Source organism: Cebus imitator, unplaced genomic scaffold, assembly GCF_001604975.1.
Source record: "Cebus imitator isolate Cc_AM_T3 unplaced genomic scaffold, Cebus_imitator-1.0 Scaffold710, whole genome shotgun sequence".
Taxonomy (NCBI): Eukaryota; Metazoa; Chordata; class Mammalia; order Primates; family Cebidae; genus Cebus; species Cebus imitator.
In genome coordinates this window covers 547,075-559,141 of record NW_016108025.1, presented here as the reverse complement: position 1 = coordinate 559,141, position 12,067 = coordinate 547,075, and the positions used below count along the sequence as shown (strand labels likewise).

General features: G+C 40.4%; 1 protein-coding gene across 1 annotated transcript; it reads left to right on the top strand.

Annotated features, from left to right (window-relative positions):
• The first annotated feature begins 553 nt into the window (after positions 1–553).
• On the top strand, positions 554–10,451 carry LOC108296423 (5-hydroxytryptamine receptor 7). The gene is made up of 2 exons (XM_017518868.2): positions 554–1,305; positions 8,782–10,451. The coding sequence occupies exons 1-2, from the start codon at positions 605–607 to the stop codon at positions 8,822–8,824; spliced, it is 744 nt and encodes a 247-aa protein (XP_017374357.1). The 5' UTR covers positions 554–604; the 3' UTR covers positions 8,825–10,451.
• Positions 10,452–12,067: the final 1,616 nt, after the last annotated feature.

Genomic DNA, 12,067 nt, shown 5'->3' with positions numbered 1-12,067 from the left:
TCCAGCACTGAACTATCTCACAAATCTGTGTGATCTTAAAGAAATGTTTTTGCTGTAATACAAAGGGAAAGCTAAAATGAATTAAATGCTGGCCTAAATTAAGACAACTGGGTGATCACTGGTTGTATAATATCAGAGTGTGGCAGACTTTGGTTAAGTTTTGAGAATGTGTCACAATATCCCACATCAGAATTGATATGTTGCCCTCGCTGATTTTGGTGGCTGGGGACATGGGGAGGGGGGAGCTCTTTAAACTTTGTTGACTACATGGACTGTGAAAAACTATAAAGCAAGTGAAAAACTATAAAGCACGTGAAAAGCATGGACTAACATTAGAGTCGTAGGGCTCTCAGGCTACAACCTGGCAATGCCTGTGTGTGACCTGGAATAAAATAGGTAACATCTCAGAGCCTTAGGTGACCTTTCTGCAAAATGGGACTAATGATGCCTACCTAGAAGGGCTGTTGTGAGTATTTGGCTGGCAGGACTTGCTCAGTTGACCAGTTATGATCTCAGTGTTCACCTGTTATTTTTCCATGTCTCCGCTAGGTACCTTGGGATCACAAGGCCCCTCACATACCCTGTGAGGCAAAATGGGAAATGCATGGCGAAGATGATTCTCTCCGTCTGGCTTCTCTCTGCCTCCATCACTTTACCTCCACTCTTTGGATGGGCTCAGAATGTAAATGATGATAAGGTGTGCTTGATCAGCCAGGACTTTGGCTACACGATTTACTCTACCGCAGTAGCATTTTATATTCCCATGTCCGTCATGCTTTTCATGTACTACCAGATTTACAAGGCTGCCAGGAAGAGCGCTGCTAAACACAAGTTCCCTGGCTTCCCTCGAGTGGAGCCAGACAGCGTCATCGCCCTGAATGGCATAGTGAAGCTCCAGAAGGAGGTGGAAGAGTGTGCAAACCTTTCGAGACTCCTCAAGCATGAAAGGAAAAACATCTCCATCTTTAAGCGGGAACAGAAAGCAGCCACAACCCTGGGGATCATCGTCGGGGCCTTTACCGTGTGCTGGCTGCCCTTTTTCCTCCTCTCGACAGCCAGACCCTTCATCTGTGGCACTGCCTGCAGCTGCATCCCACTGTGGGTGGAGAGGACATTTCTGTGGCTAGGCTATGCAAACTCTCTCATTAACCCTTTTATATATGCCTTCTTCAACCGGGACCTGAGGACCACCTATCGCAGCCTGCTCCAGTGCCAGTACCGGAATATCAACCGGAAGCTCTCGGCTGCAGGCATGCATGAAGCCCTGAAGCTTGCCGAGAGGCCAGAGAGACCCGAGATTGTGCTGTAAGGTCATTTATCGCTATTTTCCTTTTATCCCCCAAACCCTTTTATGCAGCTTTTTGAAGCACATCACAGAAAACTTCCTGAATGAGTAGCTAGCTTACTTTTTACTAAACATACCAGATTTGAATTGACAACAGTATAGACTGCAGTCTTGCACCCAGTAATATTCCAAAAGCCAAAGAGTGATACTTAGTTAGATTGGTAGATGAGACTAATTTGCTGATGAATTGCAATTGATGTGACTGACAACAAGGCAGGCGATAGTTTCCATTCTTTCTCCATAAATGACATCCAGATTATGTCCTTACATCTGAATTTGTGCAACATTATTATTTTAGTTGTTATTATTCTTCTGTCTGGTAAAACTTGTTCGATGACCTCATCCTTCACAGATAAATTCTTCTCTTGAGGTAGGACGCACAATGATCCTTCCAGTATGCAGTTACATTCACCTGGGGTGAAAGGAGGCAGCCCAAGTAAAAGAAGAGTGGTTGGTGTGGGGAGATGCCAGGATATGGCTTTTCTTTAAAAGCCACGAGAGCCAGACGTGGTGGAGCACCTCTGTACTCCTAGGCACTTGGGAGGCTGAGGTGGGAAGATAGCTTGAGCTCAGGAGTTGAGGTTGCAGTGAGCTATGATCATGTCATTGCACTCCAACCTGGTGGACAGAGCAAGACCCACTTCTGAAAAATAAAAAGAGCCACAGGAGCTTTTTAGGAAATGCTCCTGGCCATCTTGGTAGGTGAGAACTGATAAAGAGTTGTTGAATTTGTTTAAGAAGTCTTAGTGACTTTCAAGGAAGCAATTATAATGGGGTCTTGAGATCTGAAAAAGAATCGATGGTAATGGAGAAATGTAAATTTCAGAAGTGACCCACATGTTAAAAAATTGGCATTGTAAAGAAGGAAGGAGATACTATACTAGTTAGACGTGTCAGCATGTCAAATGAAGACTTTGTTTTAAATTTGTGGTGGAGGAGATTCCTCCATGTTTGAAAGCCAAGGGAAAAAGAAACTTGGAATGAAAAATTGGAAGATGCTGGTGAGAGAGTGAGCAGATTAATGTTGGAGGCCTCTCTCTTCACTGAGCCTGACAGGAAGGAGTAGACTAGAGAACCATGGACCACTCTAGCTGATAGGGGCTTTCCTGATCACCTTGTCCAGCCCTGTCATTGAGCAGAAGAGCTACCTGGGAGTTGAAAAGTTGAAAAACTCACACTTAGCTAGTGTCACAACTAAGTCTAGATCCCACATCATCTGAATCCCAGTGCTACTCATTTTTCTTATACTGGACTGTCTTTATCTTACAACTGAAAGTTGCAAGACTACAGCTATGCTAATTCTTAAGCTGAGTGGAGCTTCACAGGCATTCATGTTTACTTCTATATACTCTTTTGGTGTATATGAAATTGTTCACAATATAAAAAGTAATATTAAAAAATAATGTAATTTTGGGTTCTAGAACATGAACTATGAACAAATCCAGAGATCTTACTATGCCTGTAAGAGTTCATTGAATTGACCCCTAGGATTTTCCCACCAGATTCTGAATTTCTTCAGAGAAGGAGCTATGTCTTAATCAGGTTTCTTTCCACAGAATCTAGTACAGTGCCTGACATGTAATAGATGATAAATAAAAGTAATAACTGCTAACCATTATTGAACAACTGCTACTTGCTAAATAGCATGCTACCTGCAGAATAGATGCTTCTAGCATCCCCACCACCTTTCAGAAGGACAAATTAAAGCTCTGGAACATAAAGTAATTGACCTATGGTAGTAGTAGCTGTGGTATGAATCACTCTGATGATTGTATTGAATGTTATGCAATACTACTTGTCAAGTAACTTTAGTTTATAGGCAGTGAAGAGTCTCAGAATATTTTTGAGCTGGAGACTAGCTATAAGCTCTCTGAGAAGACAATGAGAATGACTTGTTATTTTAAGTAAGTAAAGTTTATTAGACTTACTGCGTTGCAAGTGGACACCTCCTAGACAGTCTTAGTAGTTTCTCAGAAGAAGGAAATTGGGCAAGGATATCGACAGAGTTTTGGGGCTTGTGCTGGGTGATTTGAAGGTGGGGATTAGGCAGAGTTTATGACATAATAGCTTTAGACTGGTAAGTACAGCTAGATGAGGACTGTGAAGTGAGTGTTAATGAGCAAACTATTAGTCTTGAAAAGTAGGCTACTTTAGTTGACATATAGTCTTATCTTCTGAAAGTAACTATTTCCTAGAACAAATAGCTAGGTTATTTTGCCAGGCTCCAGCACTGTTTAGCACAGGAAAAGAAAAGCATGTTGGTTTTAGTTCTTAGGAGTAACATGCTGAGTGATGTGATTTAGGAAGCTCTCCCCAGCAATAGTGAGGAGGGCAGACAAGGGGAAGATGGGTGCCAGGAGATCCAGTTAAGCAGCCAGTGTATAAACTAGGAAAGGACAGATAAAGTCATGAGCTAGGAAACACTGCTATCTTTCTATGCATCTTATAGGGTCGAAGGAATTGAGAATAATTTTGTTGAATATTTTAGTTAATAATTCAGACATAATTCAGATAGATCACAAAATAGTAATCTTTAAAATGTAACACAAAAAGGCTTTCCAATTTTAAATAACATGGGTTTCCTGAGGATTCACTCTCAGGTACTTTGGTGAGCACTTTAGGTGAATTTGATCAATTAATCCTCAAAAGTTTATGATAAGTTAGTTTTCTTATTTCCATTCTGAAAATAACAAAACAAGGGCTTGGAGAAGTAAAATAATTTCCCCACAGTCATACAGAGAATGATAGAGCTGGATTTGAGCCCAGGATGTCTGTGTTCAAAAGTGCTTTTAACTTGTATGCTACTGTGCCTTTTATAAAAATAAATCAGCTAACATTAAATCTAAAGATATTTGCCTTTGTATCTTCAGCTAGTCTGGAGGCTTGGGTGTTATTTTCTTGTTAGCTTAAAACAGGGGTCAGCAAACTTTAACTGTGAAGGACCAGGTGGTAAATATTTTAAGCATTGCTAACCATATGGTCTCTATTGAAACTACTCATGTCAGTCTTTGTCACTGAATAAGTAAACAGATGGATAGGCCTGTGTACCAATAAAACTTTATTTGTGAAAAGAGGCTTCTAGTTGTATTTAGTCCACAGGCCATAGTTTGCTGTATCGTCTTTACATCTCTCTCAGTTTAAATAATTACAGAATATTAACTTCATTAAAGATGATTAGCCTAAAAATATCCATCATCTCTAGGAAATTTCTAACATAGCTTCCATGCATTGAGGAAGATACAGAAAACATATTCTTTCATGTCCTTGTGCATATATTTTTGTTGGACATACCTTACACAAACAGACATGTTGCTATGGCCTGAATGTGTCTCCTGCAGAATTCATATTTTGAAACAAATCCCCAATGCAATAGTATGAAAATGTGGGTTCTTTAGGAGGTAATTAGGTCATAAGGACAGGGCCCTCATGAATGGCCTTATAAAAGAGGCCTGAGGGAGCTCGTTCACACCTTCTACCATGTAGGATGCAGCTGGAAGTTACCATCTATGAAGCAGACAGTGAGCCCGCACCAGACATGGGATCTTCTGGTGCCTTAATCTTGGATTTCTCAGCCTCTAGAACTATGAGAAATAAATTTCTGTTGTTTATAAGCTACCAGTTTATGGTATTTTGTTATAGCAGCCTGGCTAAACTAAGACATATGCACACTCAGCCTTTTTGTAATAAGGAAAGGTGGAGAGAGGAAAAGCTATAAGATTCAAAGGAAAGGAAAATAACTCAGAGCTTACATTAACTCTGATCAGAGAAGGCTTCCTGAAGGACATGGGCTCAAGCATGTCTATGAAGATGGTCAAAGCATTTATAGCAAAAGGAGAGCAGAAATGATATTCCAGGTGAAGAGGACTTTTTTTGTCAGGGCACCAATGTGGGAGCTTATCAAAGGACCATCTGCCTGCAGCTAAGCATTTGGGTGCAGGAACTGTTGGAGATCCAAGCAGAAAAGTAGTTTGAGACAAAATTATAAAGGATCTTCTGGGCCAGGCACGGTGGCTCAAGCCTGTAATCCCAGCACTTTGGGAGGCCGAGGTGGGTGGATCACGAGGTCAAGAGATCGTGACCATCCTGGTCAACATGGTGACACCCCGTCTCTACTAAAAATACAAAAAACATCAGGAATGGTGACGCGTGCCTGTAATCCCAGCTACTCAGGAGGCTGAGGCAGGAGAATTGCCTGAACCCAGGAGGTGGAGGTTGCGGTGAGCCGAGATCGCGCCATTGCACTCNAAAAAAAAAAAAAAAAAAAGAAAAGAAGTAAAGAAGTACCTGGTCCTAATGCTAAAGTTGGGAGACTCTGGTGTAAATAGCAGTAAGCCATCGGTGAATCTGCAAGTAGGAGAATGGAGTCATCAAAATGGTCAAGACTGATTCAGTGGCACTGTGTGGATAACTTAGAAGGTAGAAAATGGATGTAAGGAGTCTCCTCATTGGCTTGTTTTTCCGAGAAACATCTGAGGGTCTGCTATGTACAAGGCATGGCAACAGGCATAGTAGGGTAGAAAGATGAGTAAGTGACAGTTATATTCTCTGGAAGCTTTTAATCTAGTGGGCTGGGGTGGCTGTAGAAGTGGTGGTGGCTAGTAGGAGACTTGTAATCAGAACCTGTTGCTCCCCATGCCTCTCTCTCTCATCTTGTGGCAACCCTACAGACTCTGGGCTTTCTCCAGCCCTTTTTCTCCCATCTAGCTTCTGGGCTTCTAGTCTCTCTTACCTTTTCACCTTGCTCCGCCTTCTTGGCTCTACATATTTTCCAACAAGTAGTTTTTTTCTTTCCTGTGTAAGCCTATGAGACTGTATTACTACTCCCAAATATTTATCTATTTTCCCCTATTTTCTTGATCAGCATAACCAGAACCTCAGGAGTTCAGCAGGCACCCAGGAATTTTCCCTGGGGTGATGGAGTGAATAGAGGGGAGAAAATGCTATGAATACTTTTGCACTGGTAATTTTAATTTTCTGCTCTCAATTTTAATCCTTTTCACAAATATTCAAAGGTCGGTAATATAAAACCAAGTGTGATAATGTGATATAATCAGGGATTCTTGTTTTCCCTTTTAATTTGATTACTTATGGATTTACTTTGAATTGTCATAAATTGCTTTTAAGTATGTTTTGATTAATTTTGTTGACATAATTTATGAATAATATTGAATAGCACTTTCTACAATACTTCCATATAAAAGAATGCCATGAAATTGTTTTGAAGTAGCTTTTCCTTTCCTGCTCTTTTTTTTTTTTTTTTTTTTTTTTTTTTTTTTTTTTTTTTTTTTTTTTTTTTTTTTTTTTTTTTTTTCCTGGTGATTGCATTGTTGTTGTCAAAGAGCCTCTTTTAACCCCTGTCAATTGCAGGGGTTTCTAGTGGTGACTCGTAGCAGAGTACCCTGGGGTTTCTGCCATGAATTCTGCCAATACAGTGCTCCAGGGTTTGTCTTGAAGCTAACCTTTCTTTGTGGAAATCAAATAAAAAAATAAATAAAACAACAAAACAGATCCCAGAAGCAATTGGGAAGAAGCATCAAGGCTTCTGAAACCCTGGGGTGTCTGATGGGATACTACCTTATAGGTAGAAACAAACAAAAAGTTTGCTATTTCGTGGACTTTTCTTCCCCACAGATGATTTATTTTCATTAAATCATCATTTTATTTTCACTAAATCATCAATTAGTAATAATAGCTTATTTGCTTCCTGCTTTGCAATTGCCTACATTTTAACTTTGCAACATCTCTTTAAAGTAAGGAAGGCAGGTGATTGCCCTCCCTTGCTTTTTCTAATATTTATATATTTTTGTTCTATTAGTAGATAATAAATACACATAGCACAACATAAAATCAAGCAGTACAGAGGAGTACAGAAGAAAAATATGTCTTGAGGGGCATTCTTAGGAAGAAAATATCCATGGTAGAAATCAAGAACGGGGATATGTGAGGTGGGTCTAGAAGAAAGAGTAGGATTTTAACAAGAAGGCATAATAGGGGTGGAGGTGGAGTGGTGGCTGCTCAAGGCAGAGGGGATAGCATGGACAGAGGGGCACAGATGTTGATAGAGGTAGACAAGAAGTTTGAGGCATGTCGTTAGCAGTACTGGGAAGCTGGGTAGCCTATGGTCAGCATGGAGGGCTAGGTGGGCAGGTGTGAGGGAGAGAGATGAAGGCTTTTGAGCAGGTATGAAACCAGAGATGCAGTATAAATGATGTATGGAAGGCTTCACAGTAGGAGAAAGGAGATGGGTTAGGAGACTGATGTAAAAGTGGAGTCTCATGCCAGGAGGGCCTGCACAAGGAGGGTGCTATTGAGACCAGGAAAGAGGCCATGGGTGTCTGTGTGGGTGGTACAATCTTCAGACCATCACAATTGGTTAGCAGGTGGGTAGCAAGGAAAGGGAGACTTTGGAGATAGTGCTGTGGTCTGGAGGAATTCAGAACATGAACTGTGTGAGCAGAGCAATGCTGAGCTGAAGAGAAAGTGTGGTCTCTGCTGTGCTGGGAAGAGTCAGAGGTCCTGGGCTAGGAATGTGTCTGTGGAGCACAGATGGTTGCCAGTCCCCTCTTCAGATACCTAGGAGCCTCGAGTGCTGGGTCTGGGCTGAGGTCCAGCACTTGGCCTCAAGTGTCACTGCGTGAGGCTGAGCGGCAAAGCCAGAAGCCATGTCTCCAGCAAAATCCATCTATTTATCACCCATCTGAAGGGCTGGGCTGAGAGGGGGACCTTGAAGAAGGAGGAGCAGGACTGCAGGCAAAACAGCCAAATGGCAGGGTGGGGATGCTTTAGATGGGGTGGGTAGTCTGAGGTTGGGTGCACAATCCTCATAGATTTAACCCTTAAGCACATAATGTAGCGTGGTAAGTCGAGGACTGTGGAGGTGCAGAGTTAGGGGAGAGTGGCTTTACACAAGGAGAAAGGGACTTTTTCTCAGCCAATGTCTAACACTTCTGTGTCACTAATGCCACTTCTGTGCATCTAGGAACAAGGGAGAGAAGTGAAGTTTCTTGGTCTCTGCACACATCCCTTACAATAATATACCTCCCTAGGTTTGAGGGCGAGAACACTTCTCACTGGTAATCATTAGTCATTATTCTTTTCACGTAGAGTGCGTACACTAGTATTTTGCAAGGATTTTTGAGAGCAAAGTCATTTTTGGCTATAGCTGTATTAAAAAAGTAGATTTCCAAATGGGTTATTTGGGGCCGATTTGCAAATATATTAAAGCCTTGGCAACTTGTAGAAGTTACGAAATTTATTAAAAGTATCACAGCACTTTTTCTTTCCCTTTAAGGATACTCATAATCTCTTAGAAGCCACAAATGATTCAAAGTACTGACTGCTGTAAAAATTAAGTCCACCCACCATAAAATGAAAACTCACATTTACGGTTCTGCTAAATAATTTTCCTATTTCTCTCTCTCTCTCTCTTTTTTTAGACAAACCACTGACTACTGTAGAAAAAAAGGTCATGATTCATGATCGAAAGCTGAACAATGGAGATGAAATAAGGCAAAACAGAGTTGGAAACAGAAGGAAGTCATTTGCTGAGACTGCAGAATGGAATGCGGCTTCTGTCCTTTTTTGCGATGGCTAAAACGTAACAAACAGGGTGATCTGTTGTACACACTATCTTACAAGGGAGATGGTGACCTCTCCTTTTTTCTGTGGATCAGTGCTATTGTGTGTTCTCAGTTTAAGATAGCAGATCATCTCAGCAGTAAGCACATCGACAGAACTGAGTTCCAGAAAGGAAGCAGTTTCTGGTGCTTTGCATATGTCCAAATCCATGCAAGTGGGAGAATGTTCCAATGCACACTTCTCATGCTTCTGAGTCTAGGCGTTGTGGTGAATATGCAGGAATCATTCATGAGACAGAATGTATTTTGTTGTATGACAGAAGGGTTTTCCAAGCAAACTGCGGTGAGCGTTGAATATGTTGCATGTCCATGTTAGAAAACAGAATCCAGTCATCAGCTAATACAAATGATTTCCCAGAGCAGTGTTTGTTTCAAGCTTCTGTCAAATAGTTTGGCTTTTCCGCGGGGTCTCTGCGATTTCCCCACCAATGTACTTTTCTTGTTAACTCACTTATTATGGTATAACTCAGGAACAAGATGGAGAGAAGCATACAACTTGAACAAAGCTTTTTCTTGTGCTCTGAAGGGTCCTGAGAGGTGAGGAGCATATCTTCTGGGAGGATTTTTATCTTAGTGAAGAGCAAGTGGTACCCAACTGCATTGTAATTAACATGATTATTGGCATGTTTTAGACTCTCATTTTCTACAAGGGTGCAGTGGGCCCACCCATGGGCTGGCCTATAACTGTATGTTATGTGGAAGAAGTGTGGGTTTTTCCGTGAAAGGTTGTGATGCTTCTGGAGATGGGGCATAAACATGTTCATTCTTGTTGAGCTGCATTGCATTAAACCAAATTGTGTGAAGCGAGGTCACTGGGACCACTCTTGGGAAATGCTTTAGAACACCAGTCTGTTCCTTCTAGATAATTTGTTTTTGTGTTCTCTGTATCTTAAATCAAATGTGTGCCTAAGCAATTCTGTCCCCTGATTCCTACCCCCACCCACCAAAAACTGGTAGACATGAAGGGTAGGTAAAGAAACAGAAAAGGTCTCTTTGTGGATATATATATTTTTAAATGGCACTAAGGAGACAGGACAGTAGATGAGAATAGATGAGTACCTGCACCTAGAAGGGGATAAATGAATGTAATTCTTTATTTGATAAGAGAGAACTGAAAGAGAATATTATTTTCCTACAATAAAGCAAGCTGTCCTCTCACAGGATAAAGTGGAATTCCAACATGGATTATGGACTTCTTCTAACTCCCATTGACATTGCTTCTTACCAGACATGGGGAAGGGCTGCCTTTCCTGAAAGAGGAGGAGGGCACTGTCCTTTCAGACAAAGCTTGTATAAATTCCTGAACCGCAAATTTGCTAAAGTGACCGTATATACTTATATTCATAATTTAAATGATTATTTATGGTCAGATACATATTGTTAAACTTGAAAATGTTTTATTACATTACATCAAATAAACTTTATTTGTAGCTGAAATAAAGCAACAGAAGTAAAGATTTTTAATTAAAGGTCGTATGTCATACATATTGCTGTCTGCTGAATGACTGAAGGGCAAACACTTTACATGTTTGCTAAAATCCAAAAAGGTAGCTAAGACAGGTCTGGATTTAATCACATTTCACTGTGAGGATTCATTCACTTAGTGACTTTTTATTTTTAAAACAATTACTCTTCATTAGTTGATCTGATTAATGAGCATTGCTTGGGCTCCTGCCACATTCAGCTCTGCAGACATTGAGGGGACAAAGATGGGTATGGCACAATCCTTGCTTTTAAGGAGTTTGTCATCAGGTAGAAGGCAGATCTGTCTTGGTTTGTCACAATATAGTATAGTAAGTGCTATAGCAGGTTTTAGGGAGTGGCATTTTTCTTTCCTGTAGTATAAGACAGGGCACTATGGTTAGTTGGATTGATTCAGGTTTTCAAATGTGTTGTTTAATTTTTTATTAAGACCTTCATGATTCAAATTGGCTCTTTATCTTGCCTGACATGAATGCCCGATTATTGAACTCTGTTTCATTCTAGCTACAGAGGCTGAGCTTCCTGTGTATACTATGCTTTAAATATATGGCAGCTAAATGAAAGGAAAAAATAGAAATGGAAAGGGAATGAGAAAAATAAATCATTAATACAATTTCACATGTGACATAATTTGTGCCAAAGACACAGCTTTTGTTTTAACTAAGAATTGGGAAAACTCATTGAAACGAACATTTTGTATATAATGACTACTCAAGCAAGAATGACCATTCCTCTTCTCACTCCCAGGGTATCAGCTGTCATTTTCTGGCAAGGTTGAGTATTGGGAAACCATGCTTGAGAAGTAAAGCACTTACTTGTAAGAGAAAACTGAATCACTGTTGCCTTAGCATTTAGTTTTATTCTGTAAATATTAAATAGGAGACACTCAACATTCCTAGGTTTTTTAGCAACTATTCAATAACTGAAAGCATTGATCATGTTGTTATGGGCTTGATATGCTTGTGCATGTATTTGATGATCATATTTTTGTGTAGTTTTATTAGGTTCATTGATTGCAGGCGGTAGGTCGACAATATGAATGGAATTGAATAGAAAATGCATGGAATTTTTCAAATAGTTTATGCTAATATGATAATTGTCTGAATTATCATCTGGAGATAGTGGGAATTTCCCTTTCAGCATTTTGATTGTCAATTGAGTTTTCAATTTAATGGCTGTAAATGTTTCTAAATATTGGAGTTTTAAAAAATTGTTCATGCTCCTTCTGATCTCAGGACCTTCACACATGCTTTCCCTCTTGGTCTACAATATTATTCCTGGTCTCATTTATTTGATGTATGTTTTCATTATTGCCCAGTAAATCTTCAAGGGTAGGGACCATGTCTGTTTTTCTCAGCAATATGCCCATTACCTAGCACCATCCTGGGAGCACATATATGGTAGGCCCATAATAGGTATGTCTTAATGGGAAGGAAGGCAGGAAGTAGAGAGAGGCAAGAGTTGACTGGCATCTTTAAAAAATGTTTCTATGAGGAAATAGAGAAGACTTGCTATGATCAAGTGACATGCGCCGTGAATGGAAGAGAAGGAACTGGAATTAAGCTATTCTGTGTGCTCCTTAGGTGAGGCCCTCCACTACATG